At 33.7% G+C, this 16,467-nt stretch overlaps 1 protein-coding gene across 9 annotated transcripts in view; it reads left to right on the plus strand.

Moving 5' to 3' along the window:
• Positions 1-16,467, plus strand: part of FSTL5 (follistatin like 5) — a 407,458-nt gene that overhangs the window by 306,229 nt on the left and 84,762 nt on the right. For all 9 annotated transcript variants that reach the window (XM_013096657.5, XM_013096661.5, XM_013096662.5 and 6 more), the window contains one exon: positions 16,125-16,291. In XM_013096657.5, coding sequence (XP_012952111.3) covers positions 16,125-16,291 — 167 coding nt within the window. The remainder of the gene's footprint in view (positions 1-16,124; positions 16,292-16,467) is intronic.

A 16,467-nucleotide genomic window follows, 5' to 3' on the forward strand; every position in this document is an offset into this window, starting at 1 on the left:
CATGTGCAAACACAACAAGCATGTTGGAATTGATTTTTGTGTAAATTGCCTTCTTTGGTTAGACAAATTCACCACCATATTCTGCAATAAATAAGGTCAAAACCAATTATCACTACTTTAATGAATTAACACTTCTATATTATCTAGATTAAGACATCTATATTTAACATACAACTTCAATTCCTTTGAAATCTGTTGTTAAGAGGAAAGCACAAAATGTTATAAGCAATGATGAACTTGTATACCCTTTAATTTATATATTATTCCTGCTGGCCACTCTTACCAAAATTCTGTTCTTATTAATTTAGAGCAAGATATGTAGTTTTCAATATACTTCTACAAGTGTAGCTCATTGTGAAATGTTTCTCTCTGTCCTTGAATAATACAGTGTTATGATTTTTTTTATCTGTCCTTTATCAAGGCTGCATTACAGGCAGGTTGTCTGGATTTATGAATGTTTTGAGGTTCAAGTTAAGTTTTCAACTGTTAATCTGAAAAAACGATTCTCTATGATCATATTTACTGTAAGATACTTTGGAATACACAATATTGACCAAAAAGTTTGCTCACACATTTTCACTGAGAACCAAGACTATTTTGTTTTCATGTGTAGACTGCTGATAGACAATTTCAGTTTTGGTCCTGGGTAAATGGCTCATATTAAAAGGCACCATGAGGTATTATATTAACCTGTGGATGTTCAAATGATAATGAAGAATTTCTTGTAGGTGCTTATGGTTTTATGTGCTGGTGTGATCTAGACTGCTTTCCAATCAAGTACCTATAGTACGGTCAGGATTTAAAAGGTTATATAGCGTGAACATAGCAAACACTTCAGCTGAACTTCTATAATGACAGAATTTGTGTATTCAAACCAAGTTTTTGCAGAGTACTGGAAAGAAAACATAATGCTTGAGGAACTATGTCCTTTGCTTCCCAATGATTTAATAGATCCTATAGAAATAAGGAGCTGTTAAAAAAATTGCCTCTTGAACAATGTATTAGCAGAAATTCTGTATATTTGTGCTGTGGGATACAAAGTTGATAAAAAATAACATAGCTTTAAACTATTTCTGACAAAACTAGAGATCTGGACAGTGCAACATGTAGCTTGCATGGTCTAATGCACAGCAATCTGCAGCAGAAAGGCTGCTGCTTCTAACTAAGCAAGGCATTGTGGATAGCTTTATAGTCAGCACTGGATCCATTTTGAGCTTCTGATTAGAAATTTGCCTGAGATCATGTGTTATTCAGGTGAGACTGCTATTTATTTTAGTTGATTTAATTCACAGTAACTGAAAAGTAAGTAAATAACAGCATTAATGGCAAGAGGAGCTGAAGAATCAAAGCACACATAAAGACAGTTTAAGGCAGTGATGGATGGAAGGAGAAAGAAATTTGCTAAGCAAAAAGATGCAGAAGAGTCTGTAATAGAAAATACTCCCTCAGAACATGAAATTTAAAGCTCTTTTCTCTTGGCTGCCACCAAATAATCGTGGGCTCCAGTGCAGGAATAGTGAATGATACCTGCAGAAAGATGGTAGCTCTGAGGTCTGTGGTTCCTTAGATTGATTTAGGGTTTGTACACTCTTATCTAAAGATCTAAATCCAGATAAACTGTCAATAGTTCTGCATGGTGCAGTTTTAATCATCATCTTTTTAATATAATTTATAATTCCAGTCCTTTAATTAAGATATTAAAATACTTTGTGTCAATTTCATTTGACCTTTGTTACTGTATTATGAAGAAAAGTTTAATTGTATGATTGCAGATACTCCTTGGTGTTCCTGCTCCATTTGATAGAGAGAATGGAGAATGAATCAGAAATACAGCGTAAAACTATCTTTTGCCTGTTAAGGCTTCTACTGTTGATGATGGAAGTTGCTTAGGGAATAAGACAGATAATTGCTGTAAGAAAAAAAGAGAAAACTAAGAGTAAACAAACATGGTTTTAACTGTCACAATTGTCTTTGCTTTTGCATCAAAGTTTCTAACTACTATAGCGCATCAGACTAATAGTTCACTCAATTTAACTGAATAATTTAACTGGACATGACTACATGTTCCTCACATTTAAGATATGAATTTTGAGACTAGGACTCCCATTTGCTCAGGTTCTGAGTACTCTGAGTTGTAAACTGAAGCTGTACTTTGAACAAATAAAATGCTGTCCAGAGAAGGAACGGTATCATGTTGGGAACCTAAGCCTCTTGAACACTTTGGACAGTTTAATGTCAGCATCATGTCTTTACTATGATGTTAACATGAGTGCTTCCTAGACTCACACTGGCACATGAAGACACCCTGGCAGAGTCTGTAAAACATAGCCGTCTCTTCAAAACACTTCATGAAGACTAGAGAGTAACTGTTAAAAGCTTCTGAGAAATCTGGCTAGTCTACACGAACTAATTAGCCTTTGCCTTTAGCAACCCTTACCACTGCTATTAGTAATTCAGGTTTCTCATAGACTTCATAGCTGGGACCACAGAATTGCAGCACACAGAATCACAGAATTTCTAGGTTGGAAGAGACCTCAAGATCATCGAGTCCAACCTCTAACCTAATACTAACAGTCCCCACTAAACCATATCCCTAAGCTCTACATCTAAACGTCTTTTGAAGACTTCCAGGGATGGTGACTCCACCACCTCCCTGGGCAGGCTGTTCCAGTGCCTAACAACCCTTTCAGTAAAGAAGTTCTTTACTGAAAAGTAAAGATACAGGTTAGTTCTGGCGTGGATTTGCCAAATTTCTTTATTTGTGTTCAACTCGAAGTCTACCTGAGTCTTTTTTCTGCAAAGCTGATGTCTGGTCAGTCCCTGTACTGACTGTAAGCATGGGCTTACTCTGTCCCAAGTGTAAGACTTCTTACTTGCCTCTATTGATTGCCATGGTTTTTCAGCCCATTCCTCCTCCTTATAAAGAAGTGTGCAGTCTTGCAGGAGCATGCTTCCTGATTCTCTGAATTTGATGTCAACTGCAAGTATTTTGAAGGTACATTTTGACCCATCATCGAAGTCAGCAATGAAGATGTTAGACAAACCACTTTGTCTAACCTTGCCTATGTCTGTCTGTGTGGTCTACGGCTTTGTTGACGTTATGTGATTTAAATGTATATATATATATAATTTTATATTTATACATTTTTATATTTCATATAAAATTATAATCTACACATTACCAGTCTCTGTTATGTGAGTCTCACATAACCCATGAAGATTTGTGTGCGCCACTGTTTTCATGGAAAACTTTATTCTGAACTTAATAGCATTCAATTTTTATCATTCCTAATTTCTGGTTATTGGGTGGACCTTGTGCTGGTGATGTGCTAAATAGTTACAATTGTACTTATCATCAATCATTATTGATTTTATTCCTCATTAGGTTTCCTGTCAGGATCTTGTGTAAGTTTGCATATGCAGGTAATTTGAATGGATATATTTTGGAGTGATTTTAGATCAGCAGGGTAACACTGAGATTGTTGGATTTCAGCCTCCTTTTTAGCTTTCTACAAGGTATCATCTTCACAGGTACTTTTTTCCTGAAGAGACATGTGTTTTGAAGGTATTATTGAAAAGCAATCTTTTTGTCTTTTGAGTGGAACAGATTGCATCAAATAATAGGCATTTTTCAAAGCGCTTCCCTGGGGGAAAGTATCCTGGTTTTAAGAGTTTTATCTACCTTGATAAATTCCACTTTGGCTGGTTGGTCTATTCAGAAGCTCTGCTTTGTCTTCTCACAGCTGCAAGCACAGCCCTGCTCTGAGAGTTTGTAGCTTGATCTGGTCCCATTGAATTGTTTCCTCATTTGTTTCTGGAATTGGTGTTGCCATCCAATATGGATTATGGTGCAGCAGAGGTGCATTGAGCAGAATGATCCATTTTTTCTATTTGTTTCTGCCTACATTCCAAAACTGAGAAGAAACTACGAAATGGGTAATTAACCCAAAACTCAAATGAGAAAATGCAACATTTTCAATATTTTTGTTTTCGAAAACAATGCAAAGCAAAGAATACAGAGCAAACAAACAACAAAAACAAACAAAAACATTTGGACATTTTCTGCCCTAATACTTACAATTGTTTATCTTTTAAAGAAAGTAGTATCTGTGCAATTGCATATATGCCCCTGATGAAAGATCCATGGAATTCACAGCATGGGGCTGTAAGTACACTTCCCTATTTTTACAAGACCGATGAAGTAAGCATGTATTAGCAATGACTTTTGTAAGTGAATGCATCCTTTCTTTACCCTTCTTCCATAGGTTCAATTGCTACAGTACTCAGAATTTCCAGAACCTACAATCTTAAAAAAGTATTTTCAAATATATATTTCTGCTATAGATAATTTCCTGAGAACAGGAACATGTCATGAAAGAGTTAATGAAATCCGTTGAAGTTGCAGGATGCATAGAAGTACCAGACTGAAGCTGTTCAGAGACTTGACAATGTGGATAAGGAAACTGAAATGTTAAGGAAAATCAGAGAGATGTTTTGGGAATTGTGCATTATATTTTGTAAAGGTGAACAACCTTCCTCCCACAAAGAAACAGGATGTACTATGATATGGTATATATTTTTTTTCTCTCTTCTTGATTGTTAAAGCCCACCTTTAAAGTGAATGTAAAAGTAACTAGGAAATTTTCATTCACTCTTTAATGTTTTATATTTTTTATTTTTAATTTTAATGTTAGGAATATTTACATTGCATATAATATAATATATATAAATATACATATATATATTTTTAGGGAAAGCAAATGTACTGTTCCAATCTGTGTTCTGAATTGTTGCATTAATATTTCTACCTCCAGATTTTTTCTGTTAATATCTTTTATATGCTTTTTTTCTCTTCTGTGTTGTGGTTTGCTCTTTGGAAAATCTTCCTTTGTCAGATACCTTTCCTCATCATTGCAATGTTATGGATGCATGGTGAATATGTATGTCCATAGAAATAATTGGACAAGTAAGATGTCTTAGCTGTAGGTGTCATATCACATATCATGACAGGTATGATTGGAATAACTCATTACCTATGCACCCTGAAGGACATATTTTCTTCGACAGTGATGTGGCATTCCAGGTAAGAATGTTGATCATATTTTTCTGGACTGTCATGGTTTCTGTTGCTTTTGAAAATATTTTTAGAGTACAGATATTTTAATCATATCTTACCAATCCTAAATTATACCTTTTGATATACCCAAATGGTATTGAAGTCTGGAAATGGCAATAGGTTATTAGGAAATTACTGCTTCATTTACTCTGAGATTATCTTCCCAGCGAACTTCAAAATTAACATTTGCTAGAGCTTTATAGGATATAAGTAGACTGTTGTGTAACTTTGAGTATGTAGACTATAAAAGTTGAAAGTTTATATATATACATAAACCTGAGATACTGTATCTGACTACTTTCAGATCAGCAATTCCAGTAACATGCATCAAATCAAATTCTAACCCATCACACTTAGAAATTTCCCTCAGGATTCATTGAATGATGCAGAAAATCAGTTACAGAACATATTGAAAGGAGATGTTAAGGCTGGAGAAGCAGTTTCAGTCTGGTGAGATGATAGTAGAGGCAGAAGGGAGAGAGATTTATTTTTTACCAGTTCATTCACTATCTCTTCCAGGAGATGGAAACTCATAAAAGTTCGAATTCCGTTCTTCTTCATAACAGGGAAGAACTAGTCTGTCAATCAGGATGCTCAAATCCCTAATAAATAGCCTATGGCAAACAGACTGTCAGTGCTATGGTTAGATTACTGGTTTCCCCTGCTGCAGAAGACACTGAAGCCAAAGGACTCATGAGTTGGCTTTCCTGGCCTGTGTTTTCCTCTAGGCTGAAATAAAATTCTCGTAATGATTGTATGGCATCTTCTAGATTCCAGGGACTCTCGTAACCAGCCAGTCTGTAGGATGAACCCTTTATCTGTACTATTGTAAATATTCTTAGTGAACAGTAATGATACTGTTTCTGGACATTTTCTGTTTACCTGACATTCCTGGCAAAAAATCATCACTCTACATAATATATATATATATTTTTTTTCTCTACATAATATATATATATATATATTCTCTACATAATGTATATATATAAATATTTCATGCAGTTTTTTATAGATTTAAATGATATATCTTTTCAATTATCTTATTTTGTATGTTTTCTCTTCACAAAATGGTTCTTCAATGGTCTGTTTCAGGTACTGATACGAGGTAACAGTGATAGAGTAGTTACCTGAGAAACCCAATGAATGTATGTGATGGACGGGTTGTCCATCACTGCTGCTAACATTGCATATCTGGCAATTCTTACTCTAGCATGATGCACCTCTAGAGAGGTGCAGCCCACAGATACACAGAAACTTCTGCATTTCTGTATACAATGACAAGGGAGTCTTAAATAATCAACGGCTACTCATATTTCCATGAACGATGCTTCTGAACTACTTTTTAATGATTCTACTGCCCTGCAGAGCGAGTGAGAGTATATGTTTTATTGATTTTTATGAAGACTTAATCGAATCATTATAGTCCTTGTGGCACTCATTTATAACTGGAGTCTGTGTTGACTTGGAAGGAACACAAGGTCTCAAGGAGCAGTTTGATTCAATGGACGTAATGAGCAAAAATCATTTAATTAAAGTGTGAAGTTTAAACATTTGTACTTCTTCCTCAATGTTCAAAGCTCCCGTAAATACCAAGGACCACAGGCCTTTGATAGGGGAACTGACTGTGGCTTTTCATGTTTGTTTATGTTAAAAAAAAAAAAAAATGAAGCAAATCCTAGCCAGGTTGATACTACCCTGCCAGACGATCAGATTACTTTCCATTCCTTTAATGGTGTTAAAATAAAAATAATAAATTATTTTGAATAGTTTTTCCATTAAGTTCTTTATTATTTAAAAATGGTTGACTATCAAGATCCTGAATATTCCCACTACTGTGAATATTTTCACCACCTCACTTTCTCTAGGGTCAGTATTTTTTGCTGGAATCAACACCTCCAAAGACTGTTCTAACTATCATGTTTCATGCTTAAGCTTATGACACAAAGAACAAAGCATAGGCTTTAACTTAAAATGAAAAAGCCACTGTGGTATTGGATATTATATTGGGACTATGCTACTTGGAAATTAAATGATTAATTGTTATGCTATCATCTTTTTTTTTTTTTTTTTGTCTTCTCTTGTTGCTGTAAGCACTTAGCAGTGATACTAGAGGCCTTTGAACTATCACATAATCCTATATGGGTGGCTGTGGATTTATGAGAATTTTAGGAGAATTTTTTAGGCTTATAATATCATATTAATATCATATTGATTTTTTAATTTATTTTTTTTGTGTGTTTGTTTATTTATTTATTTATTTAATTTTCCCCAAAGAGCCGGGATAAGGTATTTTGCATTTAATTTAATGAATAAAGAACTTAGCTTTTTAAAAAGACCTTTGCATGCCTTTGCTGGCATGAGACCTAGAGAACAGCTACGCATGAACTATCTTCTGTTAATTCTCAAGCTGAAACATTCTACTAAGTATGTGAATAACTTGTTTATGACAAATTCAAAGAAAAAAATAAATCTGCAGTCTTGAACCTGTCTGTATGTGATTGTAAGCTCCCCTTCATTTGGTCTCATTTGCTTTGGAAAACAAACCTGTCATTATGAAAGAAATCAGTTTGTCCATAGAAAAATTAGCATAGGATAGTGTATATTCACTGCTGCCCTTAAAAAAAAAAAAAATCTGTCTAAATTTCTTTTGATGTATCAGTAATTAATACAATATTATTATTATATAAATATAATTACTAAGTTTTGAATGTATTGGAAAACTACATCTCATTAACAGCTGGATTCTATCTTGTCGATTAATTTGAGTTTGGTGCTATAAACTCTGGTGCTATAAACTCTTGCACAAATTCAGGGTCATCAGTGTTCTGTGCTATGCTGATTCTGTGCTGCATTGTTTGTGTTGAATGGATGGACAAAGAAGTTTATTGGAAATTATTTTATTTAATATTAAAATTACTTTTTTGAAGAAAGGAGAAGAAAAGGTTCTGGGGACACCTCATTGCAGCCTGCCAATACTTAAAGTAGTTTTATATAAAAAAAAAAAAATAAATGGAGAAGAACTCTTTACTCGGGTCAATAATAATAGGATAAGGGGGAATGGTTTTAAACTAAATGAGGATAGATTTAGATTAGACATTAGGAGGAAATTATTCACTGTAAGGGTAGTGAGGCACTGGCACAGGTTGTCCAGAGAAGTTGTGGATGCCCCATCCCTGGAGATGTTCAAGGCCAGGCTGGATGGGGCCTTGGCCAACCTGATTTAGTGGGTGGCATCCCTGCCTGTGGTGGTGGGATGTGTGTGTGAGGGGAGGGGGGGTTAGAACTAGATGATCTTTAAGGTCCCTTCCAACCCAAGCCATTCTATGATTCTATGACAGACTTAACTCTGGCCTATCAGTTCATGTATGTACTTTTCTTAATTTGAAAAGTACAATCAAAATTCTTATGTTGGATGAGCTATGTTTTGCCCTATTTAAGTTTGTGGGAAAAAAAAATGTTTACAGCAAAAACAGTTTCATTACACTGAAAAGGGAAATTCAATATACTTTCATTGGTCTAGCATGTTAAGACTATTTTGTGCTTTATGAAAACAGGGAAACTTCTTGATCATTTAATTTTTGAGCTGACAAAATTAGACATGTTAATAGTAATGCATGCTGATTTTAAAATTGCTTTTAAAAAACAGAAAAATGACACTGATGAAAAAAGCTTTTGTTATGTCATTTTGAGAGATCAATGCCAAAAATGGGAAAGGCACATTTTGTAGTTATATTTCAGATACTACAAGGCACTGAGGAATGACATGGTAAGACTTGCCACAGCCAAATGGCAGCATTCTCATATTTTTCACAGTTAACTGAGAGATTTAACACATTCAGATGTTCATTGAAAACTCTTCCTTCATTTGGAGTTTTCTGTTTATGGATTATATTCAGCTGTTGATCAACTACAGACTTAGATTTTTTTTTGTTGTTGTTGAATGAAAAAAAAATCATAAAATTTCTAACAGTTTATTTTGTGTCTCAGATTTCATACTCATTTTATTTTACTATTTACTTTTCATTTGTTCAAATTCTTTTCAAAATTTATCAGCCAATACAAGTTGTATGTCTAGACCAGGAGGTTTTAGGACTTATTGATGTTAATTGCTGCATGTTATAGGTGTTTAGGCTCTACACAACTGAGCCAAAAGAGAACGTTTTATATCTTCTGAAAAGCACTGACTTGTACATATTCTATGTAGTTACAGGTTATTTTTTCAAAAGACGAACTTTGTAGTTAGCTATAGAAAAGCAAAAGGCAAAAACTAATGCCCTACAAGCACGCATTCTGAACTCTTAAAGCTAGATTTTGTACACTATCCATTAAGTTCAGAGCTTACTGTAGTCCATGCACAAAAGGCTTCTTTACTTGGTTTTAAAAGGTGATTTTTATTTTTTTTATTTTTTTATAAATAGGCTCTATTTAGAGCATCAGAATGTTCCCATTCCCATGTTATATGCCCATTGTACTTAGGAGTAAGGAAACAGGAAGGTGGATTAAAGCACTACAGAGCTACTCTTTTTTTTCTCCTCTTGCTACACTTCCTCTGTATTTTAAAAATACAATGATACTGTTTTATATGTTGGTTTACAAAAATATAGGTATAGCTTAAATCACACAAAAAAATGACAGCCCAAAATGTATGACTCATGAAAAAATAATGCTTAATGGTAAGGTTCCACTACTGATTTATCCCTGCTGCTGTTAGGATATTTTTGTAAAATGTTAGCTTTGAAAACTCTTTTTCCATCTTTCACAGTTCAATTACTACACCTTGGAAAATTTAAGAAAATGGAAGCACTTACTCTATTGTAGTTGATCATTATTTTGCAATATTGTAATATCTTCTTCTTCAGAATTATTTATGTTTAGTTGCTTTCACTTATATCGGTCACTAAATTTTGAAAATTTTCCTATGGTGATTTCCTCTGTATTAGCATACAGAGCTGTAAGCTTTATAAATGTATGCAGGAGTACCCAATCACTGTGTATATGTTCATGTATTTTAGGTTGTAAGCTATTTAGGGCAAGGTGATTTTTTTTTTTTTTTTTCATTTGTTTGAATGCACCATCTGTATCTTACAAAAAATCCTATTGGACATGTATAAGAGATTTAAATACATTAAGCTTAAAACAAAGGTAACGATATATATAGTAGTGATACATATATCTCAATGATATGACATTGAAGAACAAAACAATCTCAAAAAAAAAAAAAAGAGAGATTTAATTGACCAGTTTCGTTGCTAATTCTCAAAGGTATGATACTATTTTGCGTTTGGTTTCAGTAAGTTATGAAGATACTTTAGAAAGATATCAGAAAGATACTTGTATAAGAAAAAATATCAACTTATCTGAAATTTATTTATTTCTAATTGAGGGACAAACAAAACTAGGTCTATAACAAAGATTCTAGATAACTGAAGAAGCAATGAGAAATGAAATACTCTGATCATTTTCAGTAAAGCATTTGATATGTATATCATATGTATGATATTTGATATGTATATCATATACAGTAAAATCATTAAATGAATAAGGAACTGGCTAAAAAGGAGGTTAAGTTCAATGGAATAGGAAAATATCACTTGGAGAAGGAGTTATTAGGGAAGTTTCTCCATTGACCAGTAAATAAGAGAACAATACATTAAAGAGAAAATGTTGGGTTGCTGTAATAGAGGGATTGAAAACCACTGAAGCCTGATGCAGTGAAAATGAGTTGAAATGTAATGTTACAAGGTACAAGACCTTATACTTGTTTAATAGTAAGAAATTATATTTCCAGCTGAGAATTCATCTCTCTCAATTCATGAGAATTCATCAGCTCTCATTAGAAACAGTAGAATAGGAGAAAGTTGTGTGGACCAGTCAATCACAGGGTGACTATGAGGAACCAGATGAGGTCAATGTGAAAATAGTAAATGCATTCTACAGATGTATTGACCGAAATCTTTAAAGAAAATATATGAATTAGTTGATATATTGCACATTTTTCATCCAAAATACAGTTCTATGTCATAGGTTTTCGAGATGGATGAATTCAAACTGAATCACATACAGTGACAGCTTTAATAATGAAATACATAATGGGAGTAAGCAGAAGAATTTGACTCAGTACCATTTAGCAGAATGAAGGGTAAGGGAGTCAGCAGGATGGTTAAAAGGCTTTGACAAATCTCATGGCTGCTCCATTTCTCAGCCTTCAGTAAGACTTCTTTTTTACCTAGTCAGTTTTATGTTTTAGAACGTCCTCCCAGCAGTTAGCATTTACTCTGCTTTCAGTATTTTTGTCATCCTTAATAACCATACATTTTATTTTCCAACCAGATTTTATACACAGCTGTCTTTAACTTATCCTGTTTTTCACACCCTAATTATACCTCTAGGTTTTATCTAAATGGGCTTGTTCCATTTTTGTTTGCATTTCTCCATTTTACCTAGAACTTATCCAATATTTTTTTTTTTTTTTAGTTAAGAACTCAGGACGTATATCAGACTGATACTGTATTTGGAGGAGATGCTAGCAAATTCATTAATATGGCATACCATAGTAGAGCATTCACACTTCTATTTGATAACAGCAAGGCATAAGCTAAAACCTACTACTTACTTAAATTTAATATTACTGTTCCATTACCAACAATATCCCCCCTTTTTTTTTTGTAGCTGTTTGATTGGTTTTGATATTACTACATTGAATTCATTTGATTTCCAATTTTTCTAAATATTTGCTCTGCTTTTTCATTTAATTATTTGAGGTTTAGTCGCAGCAGATATATTTTAATTTAATTTACAAGGGCGACATACATGTAGACAGAAAGCTAGGAATTATCCTAGCAGGTGATATCTTCCAGTACCTTCCGCCTCTGGCAAAAACAAACAAACAAACAATCTTGCTTTCAGAAACACGTGTATTTCTTTCAGAGAGGAGAAAAGAGATGGCAAATGCATTATTTAGTTCCAGAACCTGTCTTCTCTGTTTGCAAATGAACCTGGGCTCTAAGAGGCGCTGCCTTCTGTACCTGAGAAAGCTTTCCACATCTCAACCCCATACTTCCACTGGTGTGTGCCTCTTCCACCCTGCCTGTTCAAGGACAGTGATTTTCAGTGAATTACCTGTCAAGGAACTCTGCTTCAGGTGCTGTTCTGTGGGCCTAGGTTTTTTTTGGGGGTTGGGATTTCCTTTCTCCATTTCTCCCTTAATAAGGAGCAAATATATTTCGTCTTTAGAATATATAAAAAGTGTTACTTCAATTTTACCAATAATGTTAATATAAAAATCATTTTAAATACATGTAATTATATACAAAGTTTTTACTTAACAGTTGCTTGGTATTTTGGGGGACAATGGTGCTCCGAGTGTATTTATTAGTGTTTTTTTTTTTTTGTTTGTTTGTTTGTTTGTTTTTAATAACTGTTAACAAATATGTAATGCAGGTGGTTTGACTGTGTCCAGGTGGGACAGTCATGCTTAATGTTAAGAAATCATGCATTCAGGTTGTTTTACTGCAATATAGGCATATGATAGAAGTTATAAATGGAATACAAAAATATTTATGGAAGATTGATAATTATTTAAATATTTTTTAGGGAATTCCTCTAGCAAAACTAGTGTTCCCTTTTTTTTTTTTTTAATTTAATTTAATTTTATTTTATTGATTGATTGATTGATTGATTTTATGAGGATGATTTTCCAGATTATTGCAATGTATCCAAGGCTATTAATACTGCTATATAAAAGGTAGTTAAAAAGTTAAAAAAAAAAAAAAAAAGTCAACAAAAAAGTACAGTAATGGCTCTATTTTGATATTTAGAATACTGTCTTCACTAAGGCAGCAAATGCTAAGTCTTGCATTTGCTAAATGTTCCCTTTTCTACAGTTGCATTCAAATTGAAAAAGATAAGCATTTCTATAATAGGTACCGGCCTTCTGTACGCAGGCATCCATAGTAATACTAGAGTTAACTGAAAAAAAGGCTTTGAAATGTTGTAGAATTTAGGTAGCTGCATTTATCATATGAAGGTTAGCATTTTTCATAGTGTAGCCTATAGCGTAAGCTAGTTTTATGATAATTATTTAATGACTATGCTAAATTAAGTATTGGCTTTGGAAAACTCAGAGAATTACTCCTTTATAAACTGAGTATCATAATATTAACATTACCTTTTGAGATTTTTTTTTTGACACTGAATTTCTGTCAGAAGTTTTGAATCATTCAGTATTCATGTTGGGTATGTTTTAAGAAGTCTGGGTGATAATCTCTGAAGAACCATCTCCTATAATATAGGAGCTGAAATGTTTCTGGTGAATGCAGTACATTTTAAAAACTACAGTAAATATTACTATATTCAACCTAATTTGTACATTCCCTTTTACGTGGTTTGATAAGCAGTGTCAGATAATGCATGCAGCTACAAAGGAAAAAATGAGTCAATCACATTTATATATGTCTGGTGGTCAGTGTCACTACAGTTTCTGGAAAAGAAAAAATAAGGTCTTTTTTTGTCTAAATTGAATATTAATGTATTTAACCACACAAAAATTGATCATTGAGCTCAGTTATGGAACAACAAAATTTTCTTTCCTGAAGCTATAGTTCTCTGATGCATGAAGAAAAAGCATTAAACTATACTGTCTTTTTAATTGTGTTAATTACAAAGTATTGCTTTTATGGCTAAATGGAACTAATAATGGATCTTAGCTTGCTTATAGGTTGCTGCTTTGCTGTAATGGAAAGATTAATGTCTTTTTTATATGAAAGTAATTTTCTAATTAAAAGAGAATAGGTACGTGATGCCTTTTGTAGTGTATTTAAAAAATGAAAGGTTGATTTTATTTATTTACTTATTTATTTTTGTGCTTTAGCATGAAGTAAAAACGTTCCTGTGTGGATGATCTTCAATTCCTATATAAGTCTTACATATTAGACCAAATACATTGGTCACACACACACACTCCTTACAAATGTAAAACTTTATCATATATTTAATCAAGTACAGCACAAATGAAAGGACAACTCTTAGCTGTTTAGCTTCACATCTAAGCAATTACACAAGAAGAAAGAGTATACAGCATCATCAAACTAATATTTATCCCGCTTTCTTTCTTTTTTCTGTAAGTGTCCAAGTGAGTTGTGAAACATAAAAGTGAGGCATCCTTATATTAACATAAGACCTGTGTACTGTACTGGTTACTGGAGAAATTTTCAAGGCCTGGATCACACATGCTTGAATTTTTAAAAGGTCATTTAAAAAGTTGAGTAGTTGGTTAACCAGAAAAATAAGATATTTTTTTTCTTTCTTGGATAGAACTGAGCATGGGTGTTCACAAAATTTCTTTTTTTCTTCTTATTTTTTCTGTTATTTTGTTTTCTTTTTTTTTTTTTTTTTCATATGCAGTATGAAATACCAGAGGCAGTGATAAACAGTGGAAGATTTACTTTTGAAACAGTGTAAAGTTGAAAGAATTGAGTGTAGTTCTCTACTGATAGTAGTTTTACTTACTTGCTTTTTCATCAAATAGATTTATTCTAAAATTGTATGGCAAATACTTCCTTAAAATGATTCTCTTTTAAAGACTGAGTGCTCAGCAGGGCTAGGGAGGTGATTGTCCCCCTGTACTTGGCTCTGGTGAGGCCGCACCTCGAGTACTGTGTTCAGTTTTGGGCCCCTCGCTACAAGAAGGACATCGAGGTGCTTGAGCGGGTCCAGAGAAGGGCGACGAAGCTGGTGAGGGGCCTGGAGAACAAGCCTTACGAGGAGCGGCTGAGGGAGCTGGGCTTGTTCAGCCTGGAGAAGAGGAGGCTCAGGGGTGACCTTATTGCTCTTTACAGATACCTTAAATGAGGCTGTAGTGACCCTGTGACACTCTTTTAAAAGGGCATCCTCTACATTTATCAATTTACAGATATTTTCCAGAAGGGTATTTAAGCAATACTAAATAAATAAACCAAACCTTGTGAAATAGCTTATTGGCACTACCAATTTCTACTGCATGTTGCACAGGAAATGCAAAAAGTAGTGAGTATCTGTGGATCTAGATGACTTCAGAGGAAATAATGCATTTAGTTCACATTTGCCTCCAAACATTACTCACTGTTGTGCTCTTCTGCTTGGTGCTCTGTTCCATCCTGTTTGTTGCTGCTGCCACTTGGCAGACACAGCAGTTTCAAACTGATGCTGTAAAGTGCAGGGTTGGTTTTTATTTTTTTTATTTTTTTATTTTTAATTTGTTTGTTTACTTCCTGTATTTAGGAAAGATTTATTCAACTATACAAATATTTAATATTCTGGCTCAGTATTTTCCAGATATTGTAAAATAAATCATTTTTGACCAGAGAAGTGTAGAAAATATTTTAACGCTGTGTTTTAAAAATGACATAAACTAATGTGTTTAAACTATGACTTAATGTATAGTGTTCTGAGACTGAAATAGAAGAAATTACTAACATCACATTAATCAGGAAACTGTGCTTTCACTGATATAAATAAACCCTCCCCCCCCAAAAAAAAAAAAAAAAAAAAAGCACACCAAGGAAGAAGTCATACCTTAGTTCTGTTTTCTGAAAGCAGAATTCACTTTTTTGTCCATTTTCATCTCAGTCTTGCATATTTCTTACACTGAGTTCCATAATATTCTTTTCTGAAAATGAATGACTCTTACAGCAATATTGCCATGTTAGTCAAATGAAGATGACAGCTACTATGCTTCATTGGCCTTACTGTTAAATAACTTCTGTTGTATAACTTTAGATAGTCTTACCTCTGAAATTCATTTTCATGTTAAATGTTTCTCTTTTTATATGGTGATGCTTGTCAGTCAATTTAATTGAAATGTCATGCTGACCTTTATTTGAAAAACTCTGAACTTCCTGTGGTTGTCGGAAGTTCTTTTTACTTTGATTCCAATTAAAATCCTTAAATTACCAGTGTACAAAAGCTGCATACTAATTAATCTTATGAAACTGAAAACAAATTAACCTTGAAAACAATATATCTTTTGCAGAGGTAATTCAGCTGAGTTTGCCAGAAGATCAAAAACTAAGCATCACTGCAGCAACAGTAGGACAAAGTGCTGTCTTAAGTTGTGCCATCCAGGGAACTCTGAGACCTCCTATCATCTGGAAGAGGAATAATGTCATTCTGAATAATTTGGATTTGGAAGATATCAATGTAAGTAAAAGAGAGCTCTCTTTAACAGTTTGCTGTAAAATATTTTCATGAAGAATTGAGAAGTGATCAAGAAGTGAACGACTGGCTGATGTGTTGGGCTCAAATCAGTAAATGGACTTAAATCAGGCCAGTTACTAGTGGGATTCACAAAGGCTTCATTTTGGGGTCAGTGCTCT

Source organism: Anas platyrhynchos, chromosome 4, assembly GCF_047663525.1.
Source record: "Anas platyrhynchos isolate ZD024472 breed Pekin duck chromosome 4, IASCAAS_PekinDuck_T2T, whole genome shotgun sequence".
In the NCBI taxonomy this organism is placed as follows: Eukaryota; Metazoa; Chordata; class Aves; order Anseriformes; family Anatidae; genus Anas; species Anas platyrhynchos.